This window comes from Giraffa tippelskirchi, chromosome 9, assembly GCF_054371585.1.
Source record: "Giraffa tippelskirchi isolate mGirTip1 chromosome 9, T2T-mGirTip1v1.2.pri, whole genome shotgun sequence".
NCBI classification, from domain to species: domain Eukaryota; kingdom Metazoa; phylum Chordata; class Mammalia; order Artiodactyla; family Giraffidae; genus Giraffa; species Giraffa tippelskirchi.
In genome coordinates this window covers 145,564,615-145,590,968 of record NC_137283.1, presented here as the reverse complement: position 1 = coordinate 145,590,968, position 26,354 = coordinate 145,564,615, and the positions used below count along the sequence as shown (strand labels likewise).

Here is a 26,354-nt window from a genome sequence, read left to right as displayed (position 1 = left end):
ACTTTTGGAATAGTGAGAAATTTCACATAAAAACAATCCACTTCATTATAGAAACTAATACTTTTTGGAAAGAAATTTTCAAGTTCTAAAAATTCAAAATTGTACAGATTCTAAATGGTTTTCATATAAGGTTTTCCAAGAATAGAAGATAGGAGAATAAATATTTTTTGGATCCTAAAAACCATTTTCAAACCACACCTATAAATGAGTATCAGATCAAAATGTATCATTCCTCTGCCCTCCTCCCCTTTTTAAAGAGAATAAGGCAAGATTTAACACTGTCAACAGTAAATTTTCAAGTAAATAAACCAAGCTCAGTGATATTGACACAGTAATTATAATGAAATATGACTTTAATTAAAAACATACATAGCAAAAGCAAATTCAATTAAAATAAATTTAATTTTTATCATTTGTTCACTTAGATTTGGTTAGAGTTTACTTGTTTCTTCTCATTTGTTAAAAATAACACCATTCTAGCCAAAATTATTTATCCAGAGTTCTTATTTTTTAATTAATTTATTTTTAATTGAAAGATAATTGCTTTATACAATTGTGTTACTTTCTGCCAAACATCAACATGAAACTCTCACTGTTTGCAGATGACATGATACAATACATAGAAAACCCTAAAGATACTATCAGAAAATTACTAGAGCTACTCAGTGAATTTAGCAAAGCTGTAGGATACAAAATCAATACACAGAAATCACTTGCATTCCTATATGCTAACAATGAAAAATCAGAAAGAGAAATTAAGGAATCAATCCTATTCATAATTGCAACAAAAACAATAAAATATTTAGAAATATACCTACCTAAGGAGACAAAAGAACTGTAGACAGAAAACTATAAGACACTGATGAAAGAAATAAAAAAACAACATAAACAGATGGACAGATATTTCATGCTCCTGAGTTGGGAGAATCACTACTGTGAAAATGGCTATACTACCAAATGCAACCTACAGATTCAATATGATCCCTATCAAGTCACCAACGGCATTTCTCACAGAACTAGAACAAAAAATTTCACAATTCATATGGATACACAAAAGACCCCAAATAGCCAATCTTGAGAAAGAAGAATGGAGCTGGAGGAACCAATCTTCCTGACTTCAGACCATACTACAAAGCTACAGTCATCAAGACAGTATGGTACTGGAACAAAAACAGAAATATATAGACCAATGGAACAAGATAGAAAGCCCAGAGATAAACTCATGCACCCATGGACACTTTATTTTTGACAAAGGAAGCAAGAATCAGCCTCTTTAATAAGTGGTGCTGGAAAATCATGTAGCTGGACAGCTACATGTAAAAGAATGAAATTAGAACACTTCCTAATACCACACACAAAGATAAACTCAAAATGGATTAAAGACCTAAATGTAAGATCATAAATTACAAAACTCTTAGAGGAAAATATAGGCAGAACACTTGATGACATAAATCAAAGCAAGATCCTCTATGACCCACCTCCTAGAGTAATGGAAATAAAAACAAAAATAAACAAGTGGGACCTAACAGAACTTAAAAGCTTGTGCACAGCAAAGGAAACTATGAACAAGGTAAAAAAGCAACCCTCAGAATGGGAGAACACAATAGCAAATGAAACAACTGACAAAGGATTACTTTGCAAAATATACAAGCAGCTCATGCAAGTCAATATCAGAAAAACAAACAGCCCAATCAAAAAATGGCGAAAAGACCTAAACAGACATTTTTCCAAAGAATACATACAATGGCTAACACACACATGAAAAGATACTCAACACTGCTCATCATTAGATAAATTCAAATCAAAACTACAATGAGGTATCATCACACAACGATCAGAATGGCCATTATCAAAAAGTCCACAAACAATAAATGCTGGAGAGGGTGTGGAGAAAAGGGAACCCTCTTGCACTGTTGGTGGGAATGTAAATTGATACAGCCACTATGGAAGATGGTATGAAGATTCCTTAAAAAACTAGGAATAAAGCTACCATATGACCCAGAATTCTTATTATGATTCTCATTGTAAACCTGTTCCTGGGATGAGGCCTCTGAAATCAATACAGAGTTAATGCATAGATGTAATAATAAAAATCTCTAGAGAGAAGTGCACATGTTTAGCAAGATCCATTCTGCCCACCCTTTTGAGGAAGATAGCTACACTACTATGTCACTAGTAAGGTAAAACTATACAAAAAACAGAAACGATTCCCTAACATTCTGACATATTCCTGAATTCTTATAGAAGTTCACATTTTGATGTTACAGTCAGATACAACAAGGAGTATCAGGATGTGGGGATGGATCATAGGAAAGTCTCAATCTAAAAATAAATCAGCAAAAAAGAGATGCAAAAGGCCATTTGAAAGCATCTTTGTAAATGTTCTCTGATGAGGCCAGGAAACCACTGAGCTATAAGCAGGAAGGCCAAGGTGCTGTTAGAACCTAATCAAGCGACATTCCCAGGAAGTCACAAAGAAAAAGATCGTGTCACCAGGGTAGACAGACTGACATGAACCATTGTAAAATCAATGTTCAGATGGATACCAATTCACCCAGAATAGCAGCTCTGCCCTTGAGTTTGGAGAACAAATTGTCCTGAATATTAATTCCAACAAAGAAAATAATAATGATGAGAATGTGTTCTGATGCCACTGGGGAAATCACAACTGGAATCAGAGTTGCTGAGGACCTCAAAGTAAAAAACAAACAAACAAACAAAAACCCAGAATATTCTGTGTCTCAATACTCTCAAGAAAGATTTAAAGATTTCAACTCAAAGATTTCTTTTAATTTCTACTTGGCATGTGTGTGCATGCTCTGTTGCTTCAGTTGTGTCCAACTCTTTGTGACTCCATGGACTGTAGCTCACCAGGTGCCTCTGTCCCTCGGAAGCCCCCTAAATGGCATACTTCATGGATTAAATAAAATATCAGAGGTTTTCATTGTAGGGCTTCCTCTTCCCCTGCCACAATCTGAAACTTTAATGTCGAATTATACAGAGTATTAAGTTCACTGATATTTGTGGAAAGTGTGTCCACTGTAGTTCGAGCGTATGAGTACATGTATGCTGCAATATCTCCTCATTTGACAGATTATACATTTCGGAAGTATGTGTGAAGGTATGTGCACAGATAAGAGATTTTTTTATATATTGCGTAGAATTTGGTTTCTGCTCTAAACCTACAGCCACCATGTTGTAACTCTTTTGGCCTTAGATGACTCTCATAATCAGCTTGAAAAATAAAGCCAGGCTTCAGCAATATGTGAACCATGAACTTCCAGATGTTCAAGCTGGTTTTAGAAAAGACAGAAGAACCAGAGATCAAATTGCCAACATCCACTGGATCATCAAAAAAGCAGGAGAGTTCCAGAAAAACATCTATTTCTGCTTTATTGACTATGCCAAAGCCTTTGACTGTGTGGATCACAATAAACTGTGGAAAATTCTGAAAGAGATGGGAATACCAGACCACCTGACCTGCCTCTTGAGAAACCTGTATGCAGGTCAGGAAGCAACAGTTAGAACTGGACATGGAACAACAGATTGGTTCCAAATAGGAAAAGGAGTACATCAAGGCTGTATATTATCACCCTGCTTATTTAACTTATATGCAGAGTACATCATGAGAAATGCTGGGCTGGAGGAAGCAGAAGCTGGAATCAAGATTGCCGGGAGAAATATCAATAACCTCAGATATGCAGATGACACCACCCTCATGGCAGAAAGTGAAGAAGAACTAAAGAGCCTCTTGATGAAAGTGAAAGAGGAGAGTGAAAAAGTTGGCTTTAAGCTCAACATCAGAAAACTAAGATCATGGCATCTGGTCCCATCACTTCATTGCAAATAGATAGGGAAACAGTGGAAACAGTGGCTGACTTTATTTTTTGGGGCTCCAAAATCACTGCAGATGGTGACTGCAGCCATGAAATTAAAAGACACTTACTCCTTGGAAGGAAAGTTATGACCAACTTAGACAGCATATTAAAAAGCAAAGACATTACTTTGTCAACAAAGGTCCATCTAGTTAAAGCTTTGGTTTTTCTAGTGGTCATCTATGGATGTGAGATGCAGACTATAAAGAAAGCTGAGCACCGAAGAATTGATGCTTTTGAACTGTGGTGTTGGAGAAGACTCTTGAGAGTCCCTTGGACTGCAAGGAGATCCAACCAGTCCATCCTAAAGGAAGTCAGTCCTGAATATTCATTGGAAGGACTGATGCTGAAACTGAAACTCCGAAACTTTGGCCTCCTGATGCGAAGAGCTGACTCATTTGAAATGACCCTGTTGCTGGGAAAGATTGAGGGCAGGAGGAGAAGGGGATGACAGAGGATGAGATGGTTGGATGGCATTACCGACTCAATGGACATGGGTTTGGGTGTACTCCAGGAGTTGGCAATGGACAGGGAGGCCTGGCGTGCTGTGGTTCATGGGGTTGCAAAGAGTCCGACACGACTGAGCGACTGAACTGAACTGAACTGAACTTACATTTTAGTAGTATTCATGATAAACTCTGCCGTTGTATTTGCTTTCTTTTCAGAGTAGGCTGAGCTCAATGACATAACTGTAACTTTTCAACAAACCCTAAATTCTTTCAGGAACACATGAAAACAGCAAATCACAGTTGATTCTAAAAAGTCCTTTTCTAATCTGATACACTGATGATTTCATTAACATTTTTCTTTCTCACTCATTATAGTAACAACATTTTTAGCTTTGAAAATGGTATATTTTGACAATTATGATGCTGAATACAATCTAGATAAAGTGCCACCATGCAAAAGTCTGGGTAAAGCTTTTTTCTGCATGAGTTTACTGGGTTCTGACTCCATCAAGGCACCTCACCTCCTGATCCTACAATCAGCTTTTCATTTCATACAGGTCCACATCTCTTTTCATTGGCATCCTTGTCAAACTGTGTAAAAAAAACCATCATGATCTAGCCCTGGAATTCAAAACCAAACCACCTCACAGTCATCCCAGAAAATAAATATATTTTAAAATGTATTTATGTTCATAGAAGATGCAAAACTAAAACTTACAGAAGCTGAGGTCAAATATTCTCTTGTCTTTGGTACCTCCCATTCATGAAATATCCCCCTCTCCCTCTCTCTCGAAAGTATGGATAGATGTATCTGTACAGAATAACATGAGGCTATGCAAGACATAATCAAGTAACTCATATTTTATGGATATAATTAAATCAAAAATTTTACGCTAATTAAGAGTTTGGAGACATAGTAGTATTTATTACCATTTATTCAACAACTGCTATTTTAGGTCATTACTTTCAAAACAAGAATCATTAGTTTCACTCTTCAGTTGAAGATTTGCCAAGTTTCAGCTTCCTGGAATGTGAAATGGGAGTATTCTTACTACTGCTTAGCTGTTGGTATTCAGTGGAATCACCCAGCCACTAAGTCGTAGAGCTGAGCTTGGAAGGCAGGTCCTCCTGGCTCCTAAGCCTGATGGTTTCCAAATGCCAAGATGCTGACCTTTATTAACTGATATTAAAAGGTCACCACTGACTTATTTGCTGAATAAAAACAAATATAACAAAAAATTTTAAAAACTGTACTACTTTTAATTTTTTCACACTATAAAATACAATTATTTGTCTCACTGTAACTATAACAGTTGTAGTCCATCCCAATTTTCTTAGCATTGGAAATATATGGAAATAGAAAAGGCTGTAGCTTTAGAGTCAGAAAAATCTACGTTCTAATTCTAGCTCCATAATTACTGTCTCTGCAGCCTTAACTAGATTTTTAACCCATCCCCAGCATTATTTTTTTTTCAGCTGGAAGATGGACATCACAATGCTTATATTATGGGACAATCATTCTAAGAATTAAGTGAGATATAATCTGTAGTTGGTTCTTACTCCATCAAGGCACCTCACATCTTGATCCTATAAATCAGTTTTCCATTTCACAGAAATCCACTTCACTTTGCACTGATACCCTTTGTCTAGCTTAGTACATGTATAGTCAAGGTTTTTTAAAAAATGGGAATCATTATTACTAGCAAATCACAAAAGTAAGTATCCAATAAATTGTTATTATTATTACTAAAAACAATACTAGTAGAGGAAAAGTCTTACATACATCTGTATTTTTCTTCTAACAGGCCTTTGGAGAGAGCAATCAATCCAATCTTCAGACTCTGCACTCTTATTTTTCCAGTCCGTCCCCTGAAATTATAAGAATCTCAATGTGTTAGATGCCTTTAAAACTGTACAGAGTATGTTAATTATTTCTGGATGTCTACTTTCTTGAGGGTAAACCATAAAAAAGCTGCATCTTAATGCAACTTTCTATTCAATTTTATTAATTAATGTTAAGCCCATACCATAAGTTCATGACAAATCGTAACAATATATTTGACTTAGTCTGGAAGAATAAACAGCCTAAAGTCACTTTACACAACATATGAACTAGAAAGAACAAAACAAAGCAAAATGAAAGTGCTAATTATAAAGCTAAAAAGATTTCATTTTTATAAACACTGAATTAAAATTTGTTAATAATTATATATGCAATATACAAAATAGCTACTGATATATATATAATATGCATGTGATAATATAGCAAGAAAGGGATAACATGTATCTAAAAACAGATGTAAGAAAACTGACTGGAAAATTAGCCCTATATTGAGGGTTTATAACTTGTTGAATACTTAAAACACTTGGTTTTCATTGAATTTTTTTTAGCTTTGTCAATGTAGTTTCTATAAATTACTACTGCAGTTATAATAGTCAGTGATCTTAAACACACAGGTGTGCAATCTTTATTTGGGGAAGTATCAAATTACAATTAAATACCAAATGTATTTAATTAACACGAGGAAATAACTTCATATTATGCCAATGAGAGACTACTTCAATTTCACATATACTTTGACTAGAAGAATAACTTTATTTTATGTTTAAAAGCATGGAGTTTTATTTATTTTTTTGTTAAAGAATTTTAACAAAAGTTAAAATCTTTCGTTAAAGTTGTATTTATTCTTTTGTTAAAGAATAAATGAGTTGTTTTGTCAGATGTCACACTGTACTGGATCTTGGGGTTGTGGAAAGGAAAATGCAGAAGCTACAAACACTAATAACACACGATCCTTGCTATGAAATAATACACAGTCTCGAAAAAATAAAGATATAAAGATTGCTATCTTTACTATTTCACATAAACAGGATCAGTTTTCAATTTCAGTTTTTATTGTGAATTTTCTTATGTTTTCCATACACAAGTACAACACATTCAAAACCTGTAACTAAATGTTTACATAATTATATGAGTACATAAAATTTAGTAATTCATAATATTTAACAACATATAAATATTTGTCTCATTTAATTTTAGGTAGTCTTATTGTCAAACTGGACTTAAGTCTGGCTTATTGATACTTTTATTATTAATGCTAATTGATATCTTTCATTCTCAAATTATAAATACTCAAGTAAGTTTCTGTATTCAAGCTATGACATATAAAGTATAAAATAAATTTATAAAAAAGAAAGCATGCTTAGGGATTATTAAACTGTATTTTCAAATAGTCCCTTGTGGAAACTCCTTGACTATCCAGTGGTTAGGACTCTGTACTTTCACAGACGAGGACCCAGATTCAATTCCTGGTTGGGGAACTAAAAGTCTGCAAACTGTAGGGCACAGCAAAAAAAAAAAAGTTCCCTGATAGCCTAGAGTTTACAACCTATATTAAATCACACCCAACAAACATACTGAACCCTTGCTATGTATGTGTACAACATTCAGAATTGACCTATGAAATAACTAATACTTAAAATTTAAAATAAATATACCCATTATAAGCAGAAATATAAACTTTATATGCACATTCCAGTTTCTCACAATTATAGAAATACAGGTTTCAAATTAGCCTTAAACTGAGCCATGCTATGCGGAGAAGGAAATGGCAACCCACTCCAGTACTCTTGCCTGGAAAATCCTATGGACACAGGAGCCTGGTAGGCTGCAGTCCATGGGTTCGCTAAGGGTTGGACACGACTGAGCGACTTCACTTTCACTTTTCACTTTCATGCATTGGAGAAGGAAATGGCAACCCACTCCAGTGTTCTTGCCTGGAGAGTCTCAGGGACGGGGGAGCCTGGTGGGCTGCCGTTTGTGGGGTCGCACAGAGTCGGACACGACTGAAGTGACATAGCAGCAGCAGCAGAGCCATGCTATGAAGTGTGTTTCTATTTCATATTTTTAAGGTCTTTCCTAATTATCACATGAAAAGAAGACTGTGTCTGTTTTTTACCCTCCAAAACTCAGGAAATTATATTCTCTGGACAACAGACTTGCAGAAAATAACAAAAGGCTGTGCAAATGGACTAGCACATGAATATGGCTAAGGACAAAGTAAGCCCTTAAGGGGGAAAAAAAAAGATCAAACTCATACATATTGGAGGCTGACCTCCAGTCTACGGTGACAGTACAACAAAGAAACACCATCAGGAAGACTACTGAAAATGTCAATTATCCATTCATTGCACCACCAATGATTATGAAGGCTTACTGAGATCCCAGCATTGTTCTGTGTACCGTAAAGTGTAAGACACGATTCCTACCCATGACTAGCTGGACAGGTGAGACAAGAAAACGGCTAGAGAATCATAAGGAAATACACGACCGATCTTACGCATGGAAATAATCAAGTACAAGATCACTGTGGCTGACTAGTCGTTAATGATTGGTGTTTAGCCTACGTAGTTATTAGCCTCAGAACATTTGATAGAAGAAAAGTCTAAAATCAGACATTGAAGACATGACACGGCTGGACTCCCGTGAACAGGAGAAAGCAAACTGTCATAGGAAAAGCCCAGACAAGGGGACAGAGGAAGGGGATGTGAGCACTAGGGTCAAGATTCATCAGGTACAGCAAGAACTTGCATCAAGGGTAAATGATTGATAATGTTGCCCAGGTTATATGGAGCCAGATGATAGAGGGCTTTGATATTAAATGTTACAGAATTTGAAAGAGAATAGGAAGACAATAAAATTTTTTAGTGAGTGACATAACCCTATATTTCAGTATTTAGTTCCCTGATAGTTTTCATAAGTTCTCCTGAAATTAATTCAACCAGAAAGATACATATTATACCTTATAAATAAAATTATATCCACCTTGGATAGTGGGGAAAATGACTTAACAATGCATCAAATGAGATTAATAATTTCTGCAGGGACAAAAATATTTAAACCAAATAATCCAGACTACTGCTTTAAATCTTGATTTAAATAAATGTGATTTCCATTAAATTTAAAAGGAATATTGTGGAATTAAGACTTTTTAGCCCAGGAAGATCAAGACTGAGTGAGTCTGTGAACACATAAATGGAATCAATCTTATCTTTATAGTTTATAAGGTACTTTCTAAATATACTAGATCATTTGCCCTTCACAATCACTTATGTATGAGAAGCAGAGCAGATATTTTTCTCTCAGTTTTTCATCTGAAAAATTGAGATGCCAAAAATTAAGTGGTTGCCAAGTTGTAAAGCAACCAGAACCAAAAGTTTGAATTCTTATCCTCCACAACAGAAGAAAATAGACTTTTCCCCAGACAATTCAGAATATTAGAAGGTGGTACATGTTAAAAGCTGAAAGAAACAGTAAACAATATAATTTATAAAGTCCCATTTTTCTTAGATATGGCACTATAGTAGGAAAAATCAAGTGATCATCAAAAAACCTGAATACAAGTTACATCAGTTCAGTTCAGTTGCTCAGTCGTGTCACTAGTTACATATCTACCACTAATATACAGTAGGTAGCTATGGATAAATTGTCTTATCTCATTGGGTCAGTTTCTCAATCAGTAAAACGAGGACAGAATGGAAGATCCTTGAAGTCCTTTTGCTTCCAGAATTCTAGGACCTCCTGTGTGTGCATCATTTGTTATTTCAACAGCTGGTTGAATATATTTCAAGAGCTGAATATACCAGGTCTTGTTGCAACATGCTACACAAAGCAATGCAGTAATATATATATATATATATATATATATATATATTTATAATAGATAAATGTCAGATTAACTGAATGAATAAAGAGGTTGGTCATGATACCATTTCCAAGGTGCGGAGACATTTAGGGGTCCATAATATCCTGTTGCATTGGATGGAGTAGATCACAGTTCTATCAGTTTCTCAAAGGAAACTAATGACTTGAAAATAGCTAACAACTCTTGTTTGAAGTGAAGTGAAAGTCACTTAGTCATGTCTGACTTTTTGTGACCCCCATGGACTATACAGTCCATGGAATTCTCCAGGCCAGAATACTGCAGTGGGCAGCCTTTCCCTTCTTCAGGGGATCTTCTCAACCCAGGGACTGAACCCAGGTCTTCAGCATTGCAGGAGGATGCTTTACTAGCTGAGCCACAAAGGAAGCTCAATATCTCTTGTTTAGATAAATGAATAAGTCATAGTTGCTACAGAAATTTGGGTAATTAACTCTGGCCATCTGAGACTACCATCAGTAACTGTTTTTTCCTTAGGTGAATTAGTGGCATTTCTCTTCAAAATGGAAAACTCAACTGAATGGCCACTGCTCTCACCCAGCATGGTTGTTGCAGTTTCTTTGGCATGCTGTGGTGGTTGTTTAGTCGCTAAGCCATGTCCAACTCTTTAATGTCTCTTGGAGTTTGCTCAAACTCATGTCCATTGAGTTGGTGATGCCATCCAACCATCTCATCCTCTGTTGCCCCCTTCTCCTCCTGCCTTCAATCTTTCCCAGCATCAGGGTCTTTCCTATTGAGTCAGCTCTTCGCATCAGGTGGCCAAAGCATTGGAGCTTCTGCCTCAGTATCAGTCCTTCCAGGGAATATTCAGGGTTGATTTTCTTTAGGATTGACTAATTTGATCTCTTTGCTGTCCAAGGGACTCTCAAAAGTCAAGGACTCTCTTTGGCATGGAAAGGGGATAAATCCTAAAAGCTTTTTTCTTTTAAAAAGGAGAATTTTAAAATACTGTCTTTCTAAATAAGAAACACTATCTCTGTGCTGCATTTCTCATGTGTTCACGTTTGATGGTAGAAAGTGATAATAAGACAAAATTTAACTCCCTGGAATATGAATCACAACATTTCACATACTGCTTCCTTCCCAACTAAGTGGCACTATTCCCTTTGGGCAGTCCAGTGAAAACAGCATATGTACATGTTATGGGCTGAGCTACATTTGCCTAAAATTGATGTTTCAGTCCCAACTCCCAGTACCTCAAGATGCAGCTATATATGGAGAGTCTTAAAATTGGCAATTAATTTAAAATGAAGCATATAGAGTGGGCTCTAATCCACTATGATTAGAGTTCTTAAAGAACATTAGGACAAAGATACACACAGAAGAAAAACCATGTGAGGACACAAGGAGAAGACAGCCATCTAAAAGCCAAGGAAAGAGGCTTCAGAAGAAATCAGCCCTGCTGACATCATGAGTTTGGACTTTAAGTCTCCAGGACTGTGAGAAATAAATTTCTGCTGTTTAAGCTACCTAGGCTGTGCCGTGATACTTTGTTATGGCAGCCCAAGCTGACTAACATAGTGTGTTAGAGTCACAGATAATGCCAAAAGAAGGAGGAAAATTTAACATCTTCTCCAGTTCTTCCTTACAATATAGATCAAAATGCACACCTCTATCATACTCCATAGAGCTAATGAAGTTCTTAACTATAGCTTTCTGGGACATAAAATTAAGTGATAAGCTTTGAAGATAAAACACCTAATTGATCAGTTATTTTAGTGAATTTACTACAGAAAATGTCTCTCAGAGGATTTAAAAAAATTAAAGATCAACTTAACAGTGAAATGCTAACAGTCATGTTTTATCCTAGAAGTATAAAAATTGGAGTTAAAATGAAATGCATTAAAATCTATTAGACAAGGAGATAGCAAAGCCCATGTTCATCATGGTAATGGAGATTCATGCTATCTGCTCTTCAGTGAGTTTCTTAAGAGCTTTCAACCACACAATGGTGATTTGATTATTAAAAAAGACTTTGTTATGATATTTGTAAGTAATGAAAGATAAAAGATTTTTCTAGCCAAAAGAATAAATGAAACTTGAATTAAATCATCCTGAAAGCTATTGTAACTATCAGTTACTTCTTATACAAAATCAATCAGCTGCTTGCATTTATGAACTATCATCTATTTTCTTTCACTCTAAATCAAATAAAAAACGGAAAAGCACAAATTTTCACATAGCTAATTAATGGAAAATAACTTTCAGAGTCTGAGAGAAAAACAAAAGTTCTAATTTTCTTATTTCATCTTTGCATACTTTAACCCCCTACCAGAAGAATGAATAATTCCTAATGTTTCAGAAATGTCAGCCCACAGCAGGGCTTCTAGAATTGATTATTTCACAAATGCACTGTCACATTCAAGAAAGTCAAATTAATGGCACATGAGTCATGCTGGAAGCGGGGAGTGCTCTCTACGTAACATTGAGTATCCAATTAAATTACAGATATTAGAGTGGCCTAAAGCGTAAGTTATTTAAAACACAGTATATACACATAACCACTGTTGTAATAAATAAAGCCAATACCAAAAGAGAAATTAAATCCTTTTAATTGCCATCCAAATTGCTCTTAAGTAGTCACACAAAAAAATGCTGAGTGGGTTTTTATGAACCGATAAATTTTTAAACTCAAAACAATAAATACTAAATTTTGTCTTTTGAAAAAATACTATAAAACATTAAGGAGGAAGGAAATCAGAATTTTTTTACTAGGTTTCCTCTAGCATGGAGACTAAAAACACTACAAATTTGACAGTTTTTATAAACTGAAGCAAGATCTTAAAATCATAGATGGACATTCTTTTTTGTTCCATTGTTGGTTAAGAACTCAATTTTTGGAAAGTCGTTCCTTCTTAACAATTAACATAAATATTTCCACTGGGAAAAGTACTTTGAAAGTATTTTCTAAAAAATTCACTTACAAAAATTCAGGTATTTTACATTGTCAAAAAATTTCATCCAATGATTATATTTTAATGGAAAAAATGCAAACTTACGTATCATATACATTGAGTAGCCAGTTGAGACACATATCCACGCAGAGAGGAACGTTGACCAGATTCTTATGCATTTGTTCAAGGCCATCATAAGTTGTTGTCAGACAGTTGATGACGTCTGGAACACTAAGAAGCTGATCATTTTGGTTCAGTTTGTGCTGTTCGAAAACTTCGTTTGTTGTATTCAACTCTAAGAGATCCACTAATTAGGTGAGAAAAAGGAATATGTACAGTCACTACATTACAGAACAACACCAAAACAAAGTCACTTCCAGTCTTGAGTTTTTAGCTTGATTCTTCAATTTAAGAATCTATCCTTTTTAGCTAATTTCAATTTTTAAAGAAATAAATGGCATTTCCATTCTTACATCTCTAAACTCTTCTATCCACATCTCTTACATTCACACTTTTGAATCTATACTCTTGACACTTCTCAATATGACCTCATTTTTCACTCTATAGAATATTAATTTTTCCTACTTTATTTTTCTGGTTTTCCTCTCTTCAGCCTCTTTGTACTTTTGAACATAGGAAAGCATAAATCTCTAAGTCTATTCCTTATGGGGTGTGTGTATGTGTGTGTGTGTGTGTGTGTGCGCGCGCGCGCACGCTCAGTCACTCACTCATGTCTGACTCTTTGTGACTCCCCCCATGGACTGTAGCCCACCAGGCCTCTCTACCCATGGCATTTTCTAGGCAAGAATACTGGAACGGATTGCAATTTCCTAACTGTAACAGATACAGAGATCTTCCCGACCCAGAGATCTAACTGGAGTCTCTTGCATCTCCTGCATTGGCAGGCAGATTCTTCACCATAGAACCACCTGGGAAGCTCTATTCCTTATGGTAGAACATCTAGAATATGACACTGCTCTTTTTCAAACTCCTGAGAACAGCCCACTCACTACTCTCCCATTCATTCTTTATATCACTGTGAAACTGATCATTCTTAAATAGTTTCTCCACATGCACATCTTGAAACACAAAGTTCCCTGAAGACATTTAGTTCCTAAAACAGGTTCTGTAGAAAAATAATAGCTCTCCACTGCCTACTGAAAGAAAGAAAATGAGGTCGCTCAGTCGTATAAGACTCTTTGCAACCCCATGGACTGTAGCCTACCAGGCTCCTTCATCCATGGGATTTTCCAGGCAAGAATACTGGAGTGGGTTGCCATTTCCTTCTCCAGGAGATCTTCCTGACCTAGGGATTGAACACGGGTCTCCCGCATTGTAGGCAGACGTTTTACCCTCTGAGCCACCAAGGAAGTCTTATCTATGTTCTAAGTCACTTTCAGTTGTGTCCAATTCTTTGCGATCCTATGGACAGTAGCCTGCCAGACTCTCCTGTCCATGGGATTCTCCAGGCAAGAATACTGGAGTGGGTTGCTGTTCCCTCCTCCTAGGGATCTTCCTGACTCAGGGATCAAATCCATGCCTCTTATGTCTCTTGCATTGGCAAGTGGGTTCTTTATCACTAGCACCGCCTGAGAAGCCCAAGCCTAATTTATAAGGCCCTCAAAATCTGGCCCCAACCTGGTTTGTTTTCCATGACACTTTGGCAAATATGTAACTTGTATCTAGGTAGGGGTAAAAGAGGCTCACAGGCCAGGATCCCCAGCCATGACATTTCATGTATTTGCTTCCACTGCTTACTCTTTGGAGAAGGCAACGGCACCCCACTCCAGTACTCTTGCCTGGAAAATCTCATGGACAGAAGAGCCTGGTAGGCTGCAGTCCGTGGGGTCGCGAAGAGTCGGACACGACTGAGCAACTTCACTTTCACTTTTCACTTTCATGCATTGGAGAAGGAAATGGCAACCCACTCCAGTGTTCTTGCCTGGAGAATCCCAGGGACAGCGGAGCCTGGTGGGCTTCCGTCTATGGGGTCGCACAGGGTCGGACATGACTGAAGCAACAACGCAGCAGCAGCAGCAGCTTACTCTTCATGGACAGAACCTCTACATGGGCATGGCTGGTGCTAGAACATGCAGGGTGGGCACAGAGGAGAAAGTAGAAGAGCCCTGCTCTCAAAGATCACCAGTCTGAGAAGGAGGATAAGCATTCTGATAACTTTATTGAAAATGCCCTAAGAGAAGACATCAATTTCTATGAGAGCTATTACTGCTAGGGGAGTAGAAGCAGCCTAGAAAAAGCTCCCTGGGAAGATGAGATTTGAAATGGACCTTAAACAATAGATAAGATTCACGAGATCCATGTAAAGCAAGGAAAGAATTCCAGGAAGAGTAAATTGCTTGAGAAAAGACAAGAATTCAAAGAAGTCTAGGCAGCTCCAAGAAATGATGATGGAAGTATGGATGGTGTGTGGTCACACACTGGGTGGCATATGGTTACTGCGAGGCAGACACGCAGAGGGGCAGGCCATGATGGCCCAGGGGAGGCCCTCCAAGGCCAAGAAGAAGAGTCTGGACAAATAGAAGAACTTTACATAATCTTTTCTTTTAATTCACTTTGAGTCAATCATTAGCTAACTGAAAACAGGAAAACACGTTAGATTATCAAACTATCATATATCTATACATTTATTGAGTATGGAGATGACGTCTAAATATAAACCTGTAGGTTTGGAAAGTTACAGAACCCATGTGAACTTAAGGTTTGCTCAGGGAAACTACTGCATTATAAAATTCTTCCCCTATCACCATACTTAATTTTTTAATGTTAAAAAAATAAGCTCAGAAAACTTTTTTTTATATGTAAACAACAATTTTCTTTTTGCATGATACAAAATTGTTCCCTCAAAAAGATGACCTATGTTGACATTTTAATAAAATAAACAAATAGCTTCCTTTGTATTTTTGTTTTTAACCATTGAATAACCACTAATTTTGAACTTTTAAAGACATTTATGAAATGTTTCTACTCTAGCTGCTTAAACACCATAGAATGATTTTTTTTTCCCTAAGCTATCTACAGTGGAAAAGAACTGCTTTAAAATTGTACAGATTAAAATGATTTCTAAATCAACAGAGAAGTCATTTCTTTCAACAGAGAGAAAGAGAGAATATAAAACACACACATCGAGATAAAAGATGAATCCATTTCCTTCAGATAGTAAAATTTCAGCTAATCAACGAAAGTAACCTATGTAAGCGTCACATGCATTCTAGTTGGTGTCAGAAAAAAACATAAAGAACCATCTAGAATTTTCATCGTCATTTTTACCCCATTTCTTGGCACTGTACACTATTTTCCATTATAACCTTGAAGAGGACAGGAGTAAAATTCAAATTTGTTCTTCAGAGTGCTTGATAAAGAGAAGTGCATAATAAATGACAGAGCCATAGAACTATAATTCCACACAGATACAGAGAAACATATTCAAATACTGCCAAAATGTTCTAAGTTTCCTGAATTCCAACACTAATTCTGCCAGCAACACAGCACCGCTATTACATTCCCACATGGCATGAAGTGACAATAGACCAAATTCCAAAAAGACCATTTCATCAGGTTGTCCTTGAATTTCTTCTAGAAAAGTCTCCTTTGTGATACACTTTGTAGCTGTGACAGTGATTTGCCACATCCCACAGACTACCATGTCTTCAATTTTTAGTGATTTATTCTGACACTTTACCTTAGCGCCTAAGCCAGGAATACATCTCCCTGAAGTATGTCACATTTAGGTACCTTTAACGACAGACTACATTTAAATCACAGAAAATTATGATTTTCTCTTTTCAAAGAGAGACAAATGACAGCTCAGTCATGCAGCAAATGAAATACACAAAAGAATCATTTTCTACCAACTTTAAGGCTTTTCTTTAAACCCACAGTGAAGCAAAGGGGGTTGAATGGAATTGGATCACCTTTCTTCGGTTCTGCAAAAACACACACTGTTTAGCATCCAACTTTGGGCTTCTATGACTCTCTTCCTCTTGAAATGTTTAACCATCCCTTCATAGCACCCTTCCTAGTTCCTCTTTCCCAGACATCTCAGAAATGTCAGTGGTGCTCAAGGTCCGTGTCTGCCCTTTCCCTCTATAAGCCTGATGCTCTCATTCACTTTCACTACTGCAATTATTACTTCTCTCTGGAAGACTCTAGGTTCTCTTTCTCATCTCCTGCTTGAATATCCAATGCATATTCCTGCTGCTTTGTTCCCAATCAGAGCTATATTATCTTCTCCCAGGCATCTCCACCTTAATATGTGCAAATAAACGTCTTGCCTTTTCATGACATAGAAATCCAGAGATGGTTAGATAGGATCACTGACTTAATGGACATGAATTTGAGCAAATTCTGGGAGATAGTGGAGGACAGAGGAGTCTGCTGTGCTACAGTCCATGGGGTTGCAAAGAGTTAGACATGACACGAATTAGTGACTGAACAACAAGGCTGTTACTACTGTCCATAGATCATTAGTCTGTAATTCCCGAGATACCCTAACACTTTCTTCTCACTCTCTGCAATCTATCAAGTACCAAATCGTTCTCCCTCCTCCTCACAAATCTGTGTTCTCAACTCCCCTCCAATGCTCAGCCTTCATCATCTTTCACCCGAGCTCTTACTTGTCCTCTGTTCCCTTGGTACTTTGATTTTAGATAGCACCTAACACATACATCCACGAATGGCTCTATTGCCTAACTTAAGCAAAACAGAAAGCATTCTATAACACCTCAGTCTATAAAGAAAATATCCAAACATCAAATACAACACTGTGAGAGTTTGAAGAACAAACAAGTGTCACATCAGGAAAGAACTGAATCTATGAGATGCAAAATCAGGAGTGACCTAATTTGGAGCAGAGCAGCCAAGAAAGTCTGGTTAGAGATGCATGACAGTTAAACTAGGACCTGAAAAGAAAGAGAATGAGCTCTTCAGGCAGGAGGAGCAGAAAACAGAGCTTGCCCTTTCAGCATCCACTCGAACTACAAGAGTCTGCTGTGGGCCATGATAAATGAGGAGGATGGAGAGACTGGCCAAGGTAAAGGCCGTTCAATGCAAAGGGCAGCAAGACCTGTTGTAAGCAGAGGGGTTGTGTCTGAATTTACATTCCTTGAGTGTGGGAACCAAGTCTCTATTGTTTTATTCCCTGCCCAATCTTGGAGCCCAATAAATGAAAGAACAATGGTAGCAACGACAGTATGCCCTCTTTGTGAGGACACTATGCTGGGCAGAGATTTACACAGAATGAGAGACAACTGTTGACTCAAAGCAGGTGTTGATGCAGACGGCGCAATCCTCCTCACATTATCTGTCACACAAAGGCACGCGAGGGGCGCTCGATGAGAGAGAAAGTCGTTACAGGCCATCATAAAGTTCTGGAAAAGCTGGAGGCAGGTGGGATCAGCTTGTAAACGTTTCCAAAAGAAGTAAATTTTTAACAGCATTGGAAGGGAATAAAGGGTTGCAGACGATTGCAGAGGAAGGGTCAAGGCATTTCGAGTAAACAGAAAGGATGGGAGAGGAAGGAGCAGATTAATCATAAACAGGTGAGCTGGACCAGGGGTGCCAAGGCCCCACTAGGAGCTCAATGGGGGCAGAGACAGCTGAGAAAGTGGAGGCCAGGTGGCCCTGAGGACATCACCTCGAACGTTCTCAATCAAACATAACCCAGCCCATTTCTAAGTGAGTGTCACTAGTGGTCATTTAGTTTAGAGGTGGGAGGCATGTCCCTTCTGCTCCTCTCCAGTTTGAAGGGATGAGTTGAAGGACCGAGTTTTTTCTTCAGGACTCAAAGAACCCACAGAAGAAAACAAGTAAATGTGTTTAATCTGTTTATCTGTCCACAAGTATTACTGAAAACTGGACCCTGGTTCACAGTGATACAAAGCCATCTCCTGTCAGTGGAGAGGGTTCCCTGATAGCTCAGTTGGTAAAGAATCCACCTGCAATGCAGGGGACTCTGGTTCAATTCCTGGGTCGGAAAGATCCTCTGGAGAAGGGAAAGGCTGCCCACTCCAGTATCATTATTCTTGGGCTTCCATTGTGGCTCAGCTGGTAAAGAATCCACCTGCAATGTGGGAGACCTGGGTTCAATCCCTGGGTTGGAAAGATCCCCTGGAGAAGGGAAAGGCTGCCCACTGCAGTAGTGTTGCGGTTGAGTCATCTGTCCTCATTCTACAGTTCATCTGGCCTGAGAAGTCCTTCCAGGTCTGTCAGCTGTACACTGGACCTGCAGCTGAGCCTCTTTCAAAACTGCTGGCACCCTGGCTCAACTGAGCTCTCTAAAATCCCTTTTGTGTGCTCCTAATTCACTTCCTGTTCCCTTCTGGCTGAACATACAGATCACCAGCCAGAGTGCGCTGGCTTTCCATTTGAGAACTGGTCATTCTGCCATCCTTGCTGTGACCGCTACAACCTGCCAATCATCTCTGGCGCTCCGAGGATGATGGGCTTCCAGGCCATGTCAGCCTCTTGTCCATTGCCTCACTTGGAGGTTTTTTCAGCCCTTCAGACAGCTCTTCCACATGTAGCTTCTACCACATTAGTCACTCAGTTGTGTCTGACTCTTTGCGACCCCATGGACTATAGCTCGCCAGACTCCTCTGTTCATGGGATTTTTCCAGGCAAGAATACTGGACTGCATTGCTATTCCCTTCTTCAGGGGATCTTCCCAACCCAGGGACTGAACCTACATCTCTTGCATATCCTGCACTGGCAGATGGGTTCTTTACCAGTTGAGTCACCAGGGAAGCCCAGACATAGCTTAAGTGTTTCTTATTCTAAAGCTTTGCCTTGCTATATTTTCTCCGAATGGTTCTACACATTTCTTTCCTCAACTCTCCTCACATAACCAGCTTAAACTGTACTTTTAATTTCCACTGACCTAGCAGGTTTTTAACCTTAATATATCATTTTTCTAAGGGTAACCTGCAAAGTTTCACTGAATGGCCTAGACATACAATAACTGTTAACAAAAGGTAGCAACAAGAGTATTTGGAATTATTCAAGTTATGCTGTTGTAAACACAAAAGCACATGTCACTTTCCATATTAACTACCTGATAAGGCCTAAAAGTTCTTTGAGTAGACTCAATCATTAAAGCTATAGAATAGAAGCTACAGATAGAATCCAGATAGCATGAATCTATACTCTGTTGCAAAGAATTCATATTGATACTTAAATTTAGGTTTTGGGAGAAGAAATAATCCTTCAGTAAAACTATCACAGATTACCATTATGAACATACTCTCTACAGGTTAAAGTTCATATTGATAATATTAAATCTCTCAAGATGCTGTGTTATACGAACACAGAGCTTTAAATAAACACAGAATTGTCGTGCTGGAGAAGACTCTTGAGAGCCCCTTGGACAGAAGGAGATCAAATCAGTCAATCCTCAAGGAAATCAACCCTGAATATTCATGGGAGGGACTGATGCTGAAGCTGAAGCTCCAATACTTTGGCCACCTGGTGTGAAGAGCTGACTCACTGGAAAAGACCCTGATGCTGCAAAAGAAGGAAGGCAAAAGAAGGGAGTGGCAGAGTATGAGATTGTTAGACAGCATCACTGATTCAATGAACATGAATCTGACCAAACTCTGGGAGATGGTGAAGGACAGGGAAGCCTGGCCTGCTTCAGTCCATGGGGTCACAAAGAGATAGGATTTAGCAACTGAACGACAACAATGGTCAGTTCAAATTTGCATCAGGAATATCATTTTTCAGTATTTCTTTCTTATATGATTGCTCTGAATTAAAATGTTTCGAATCCTCTGCTCCAAATGAATCCTACAAATGATTACAAAGTACTAAAAAGGCAATGATCTACTACTTCAATTCCTTGATTTAATCCTTTTAAATTGGGTGGCAGCATAATTTTTGAAAAAGCTTTTTATGTGACTCCTGTATTTTGGTTAATTTTGTTCTCCAACTGAGAATGGCATATGTTCATTTGTTTTACTACTGCATGCTTGCTGATGGGGCGAATAATAGAGCATTCACAGAAACACAGCCAACTCCTTGAGTGAGGTACACTGAAAATCAGATTAACTCAACAAGCACATAACCCTTTTCATTTATTTTTGTTTAAAAAAAAAAAAAAACAAGAAAGGCAATCCAAACAACAGAGTGATTAACTCTGGCAGAATAAACTCACAACATAATGCTTTTTGGAGTCTTCGGATTTTAATGGCTGTACGGTAGGCAGAGAAACGTACGTTATTCAGGTCAGCTGAAATGGAAAACGGAACACATTCAAAAAGCGTGCTTAGGATTATTTAACTTACATTGAATGGCAAGACTATATCTGTTCACTTCAATGATACAAAATTATGTCTTTTCACATGAAAAGGTCTTTTCCTAAAATCCACAGCGTTTATAAGAAAATAATTAAATGTTCATTAGCACCATGGTGAGGTACTTTCCAAAGCAATGCTATATGGATCTCAAGAAAGCATTTTCAAACAGGAAAAGGAGGGAAATGAGGAAAGGGAAACATGGCCTGTTGACTTTCCATGACTTAATAAATACGTCACACCACAGGCTGCCTTCTCTACTGCTAAGACAGATTCTCTTCCAGGGCATTTCCCCACAAGGATAATCAGTTTTCTGCCACTAGGCTGTCCGTCTCACTACTCACCAAGCTAGTCTTATTTCTATGCTCCTTCTGTCCTGCTCTATTTGCTTCTTCCACCCTTTAATCAATCTGGTTAAAATTATACAATAATCAATATTCAAATCTTTAGAAATGACAGATTAACTCCAGTTAATAATACCATATTGCCTATTAGAAAGTTGCTAAATGAATAGATCTTATAAATTCTCATCACAAGAAAAAGAATTAAGTAACCATGTTTGATGATGGATGTTAACTAGACTTATCACGGTGATCATTTCACAATATACACAAATATCAAATCATTATGTTGTATACCTGAAACTAATGTAATGTTATATATTATCTTAATTTTAAAAAACCTTAAAGATTTAGCATCAAGTTGAGAAAAAAAGACACTGGAATTTCTTTCTTTGTCTCCTAAAGATAGAGTATCCATAAGAGAGATTAGAAGAGTTAGTCTCTAATTCTTAACATTGGCGTGCTCATTTTACAAACTAAAACAATCCAGTGGTTTGTCTTTTGCTTGTTCAACCTTTGCAGCTGTCCTCACTCATCCAAGAGAAAGCTCACACAGAAGCCTGATGTATAAAGAGATAAAAGGGGTGCCCTCTCCTTGCTGAAATGGGAATGGGCATGAGAGTCTTGGGGTGCCACTCCCCTTCTCCAGTGGCATTTTAGATCCCTTGGAAGAAAACTCTTTCAAAGCCACTGGAACAACCTAAGAGAAGCAGTAATAATAATCAGCTCACAGCCATATTCTACTAGAAATCTATGATGTCAGAATTCTCATCTCATGTGTTATTAAAGTGAATTTAGCTTTTAATGACTACTTAGACAAAATGAAATTAGACAAGCTAATTTAATAATATTTACTAAATAAAAAGTGAGCAAAAAATAAATATGAAGCAGTGGATTACAGTCTGCTATACTCGATTGTTTTTGTTTTCACAAAAAACTGAAGCTTAAGATGATACAGTATGAGGGAGGTAAAATCAATTGTACTTCTTTTAAAATCAGCCTTCTTGAGTTCACATTATTTTGAACCATACATTCTCTTAAGAAAGGTAAAATCCATTTACTACATTGCCCTTAGAAATTCAACTGCTTTTACATGCCCATGACATGATCCTTTAAACATAATATGCCATGTAAGGAAAACTGGTGACTAGAGTCCATTTAAGAATATACAATTCTCAGTTGTTGAAGTCAGTTAATTATTATTAACTAAAATAACACTCACCAAGGGATTGAAACAGTTCAGTCATTTTGGGATGATCCCAACAGGTTGTCTGTGTTTGATGACTAGGAAAAAAAAAAAAAAACATTTAAATAAAAGACTGTATAAAATAGCAATTGCCGCACAGAAAATATGCAAACTGAATTCTTATTCAAATTTTAAGAATACATACAAAATTATCCCCTTGATAGATCACTCAGGCTTATTAATATTTTGGCCAAAAAGCTCATCTGGGTTTTTCTGTAACATCTCATGGAAACCTGAATGAACACTTTGGCCAACCCAATACTTAATATATGAAACGACAGTAAATTTTTGTTTGAGCAATTATATCATGACAGTATAGATGAATAAATATGCTTTATCTGTTTCAAAAAGAATTGCAACTAAAGATATTAACACCTAGGTATAAAATGTGACTGTCATGGACCGTGGAGCCTCAGGCTTGATGTAGCCAGACAGGTGAAGGCTCCAAAATAACTCTACCTGTGTCTGGCAGATGTCGATTCTCATTCAGAATAAATTCTCCGAGACCAGAAGTGCTCGGAAGAGTCACTTAAGCTTAGGAGTCCTGATCAAATTTCCAAAGAGAGAAATGAGGAGGAATGTGAATAACACCTCCATCACACAGTCCACTGAGTCCTCCTCCTCTTTAACCCCAAGTCTTTCCTTCTTCACTGTAAATGTGCCCTCTTCCCCTGTGGGGATTCACTCAGACCTCACGCCCTTAGAGTACAAAGATTAGTACAAAGATTATCGTAAGTTGAAGACATCTGAGAGTCAACAAATGGAGAAAGAAGCTTTGTCAGAGCTTCCTTTATCTGACTTAAAGTAGTATCTTTTGGGAAACAAGGCTCTCCAAGAGAATCTCTCCAAGAGAGTTTCAGGGCTATGAAAAAAACAGAAAAAAAAAAACTTACACCTGCACAAACAAATATTATCACAGACGTTCTTATCTCATGTTTGTTCTCCGAAGAAACACATGTGTTTCCTAAAGAAGCCTACTGGGTCTTCTCATAGGAGCCTTTCTCTACCCAATTCTTTCCCCTACTGCACTGGGTATATAAGCCCTAAATTCCAACCACTTTTTTGAGTTACTCATCACTGTATGCAGATTGCATTCATAAATAAACTCTTTTCTCCTGCAAATTTGTCCTTTGTCACCTTAATTCACAGGCCCCCAATAACTGAACCTAAGAGAGTGGAGAAAAAGTTGTTTCTCTTCCCTGACATGCTCTTCATGAACATCTAGATTCTTCACTCCCCTTACATATGCATTTCTCTTTTGCCATTTTAATTTCATACTCTTCTTCCAGCCTCCTCCAGTTAGCCAGTATTTTTTGTAAGTATTGAACATTTTTTTCTCATGATCCTTATCTTTTGCTTTAAAAGCAAGTTTTTGTACTTCCTCTTTTTCAGTAACTTCCAAAACTAATTAGAAGTTTGGGGGACTAAGGTGAGGGTAATACAGATCAATGCAGTGCTTAAATTAGGTTCCTTCTTTGTGTGTATATGTGGTGAACAGCTCTTCGGGTGGGTCAGTGGCCTTACTTAAAATAGTTTACTGTTCATTATCTAGGTCAGAATAGAGTAATAACATTTAATCATACTCAAAAGACTTCTTAGATAACACTTAGTTCTTATAAAACCGTTTAGCAGGCTAAGTAAAATCGCACAGTACACAAAAGACAGTGACATTAAAATACTCATACAATCAAATGTCAGGGAAATTAATTTTAAAGCCTAAGTAATATATCAAGAAGTGAGGCATGGCTCTGGAAAAAGAACATAATCAATGTTTTTGTACACACGTGAAGAAGAACTAAAGAGCCTCTTGATGAAAGTGAAAGTGGAGAGTGAAAAAGTTGGCTTAAAGCTCATTCAGAAAACTAAGATCATGGCATCCAGTCCCATCACTTCATGGCAGATAGATGGGAAGACAGTGGAAATAGTGGCTGACTTTATTTTTCTGGGCTCCAAAATCACTGCTGATGGTGACTGTAGCCATGAAATTAAAAGACGCTTACTCCTTGGAAGGAAAGTTATGACCAATCTAGATAGCATATTAAAAAGCAGAGACATTACTTTGCCAACAAAGGTCTGTCTAGTCAAGGCTATGGTTTTTCCAGTGGTCATGTATGGATGTGACAGTTGGATTATAAAGAAAGCTGAGCACCGAAGAATTGATGCTTTTGAACTGTGGTGTTGGAGAAGACTCTTGAGAGTCCCTTGGACTGCAAGGAGATACAACCAGTCCATCCTAAAGGAGATCAGTCCTGGGTGTTCACTGGAAGGACTGATGTTGAAGCTTAAACTCCAATACTTTGGCCACCTGATGCGAAGAGCTGACTCATTTGAAAAGACCCTGATGCTGGGAAAGATTGAGGGCAGGGGGAGAAGGGGACGACAGAGGATGAGATGGTTGGATGGCATCACCGACTCGATGGACATGGGTTTGGGTGGACTTAGGGAGTTGGTGATGGACAGGGAGGCCTGGCGCGCTGCGGTTCATGGGGTCGCAAAGAGTCAGACACAACTGAGCAACTGAACTGAATAGAACTCCAAAATAACTCATACTTTGCTTTGAAAAAACATTTCAAGTTTAGATTTGAAATTGGGTATGTAAAATGTCCTAGAAATTTCAAAATCTCCAACAAAATAACATATGTTCAATGTGAAGGTTTATCTTGGGAAGAGTTAGAAAGTTGTCTGACTCCTCTACCTGGTTCCTGATACCAATGTGAAGGCAAATATCTCCAAATACTTTGCTACTAAACACCAACCAAATCATTCTACCCTTTGACTATCTAAATTGTTCCAAAGACCATGGAAAAAGTACCAGAGTTGTGTGCCCTGAGGTTTTTTTTAGTGTTCATAGTGTGGCCTGTGCTGAATTGAAATGCAAAATCTCAGATTCCTAATTCAACTGAATTGGAATCGTCATCTCTTCAAAATCTCAAGTGATTCATATGCATACTCAAGAGAAGTATTGACCTAAAAGACTCCTAACACAAACGAAAGTAAAACATGAAAAAGATACCTCCAAATTTTGCCAATAAAACAGCTTCCTCCCTATTACCAATAAGAATTTTAAAAAGAGAAGGGAAAAAAAATTAAAGAAGGATTTGTTGAAAATAGAGTGTAATTCAAAGAAATTCATCACAGGCTCCCAGTTTTGAAGAGAGTCTACTAGGATTCACTCGAGCTCTTGTCTCCTCCTTGGAGTAATTTCAATCCCCATGGCAACACTACTGCTTAGAGACAGATATCCCATCCTGAAGGACCAAACCAAGGCTCAAGAACCAAACTAAACTATGAGTAATGCAGAGCCAGACTTTATACCTAAACAACAAACAGACACACACTTTCTCTAGAATCACAAGTGTGGTGCTTTGGCAAACAACCTCTATGGAACCACAAAGGAAAAATACCAGCCAGCAGTCAGATAGAGGACTGAGAAATCAGTGAGAACACCCGCTTGCTAATGGCTCTTTTTAGTGAAGCCACCACTACGAGTTGAGGGAACACACACATTTGGCAAACAGATGGA

At 37.7% G+C, this 26,354-nt stretch overlaps 1 protein-coding gene across 6 annotated transcripts in view; it reads right to left on the bottom strand.

Moving 5' to 3' along the window:
• UTRN (utrophin) overlaps nucleotides 1-26,354 on the bottom strand; it is a 538,953-nt gene that overhangs the window by 54,079 nt on the left and 458,520 nt on the right. For all 6 annotated transcript variants that reach the window (XM_081531053.1, XM_081531054.1, XM_081531057.1 and 3 more), the window contains 4 exons: nucleotides 22,808-22,869; nucleotides 21,106-21,180; nucleotides 13,044-13,245; nucleotides 6,108-6,193 (listed from right to left, as the gene is read on the bottom strand). In XM_081531053.1, coding sequence (XP_081387179.1) covers nucleotides 6,108-6,193; nucleotides 13,044-13,245; nucleotides 21,106-21,180; nucleotides 22,808-22,869 — 425 coding nt within the window. The remainder of the gene's footprint in view (nucleotides 1-6,107; nucleotides 6,194-13,043; nucleotides 13,246-21,105; nucleotides 21,181-22,807; nucleotides 22,870-26,354) is intronic.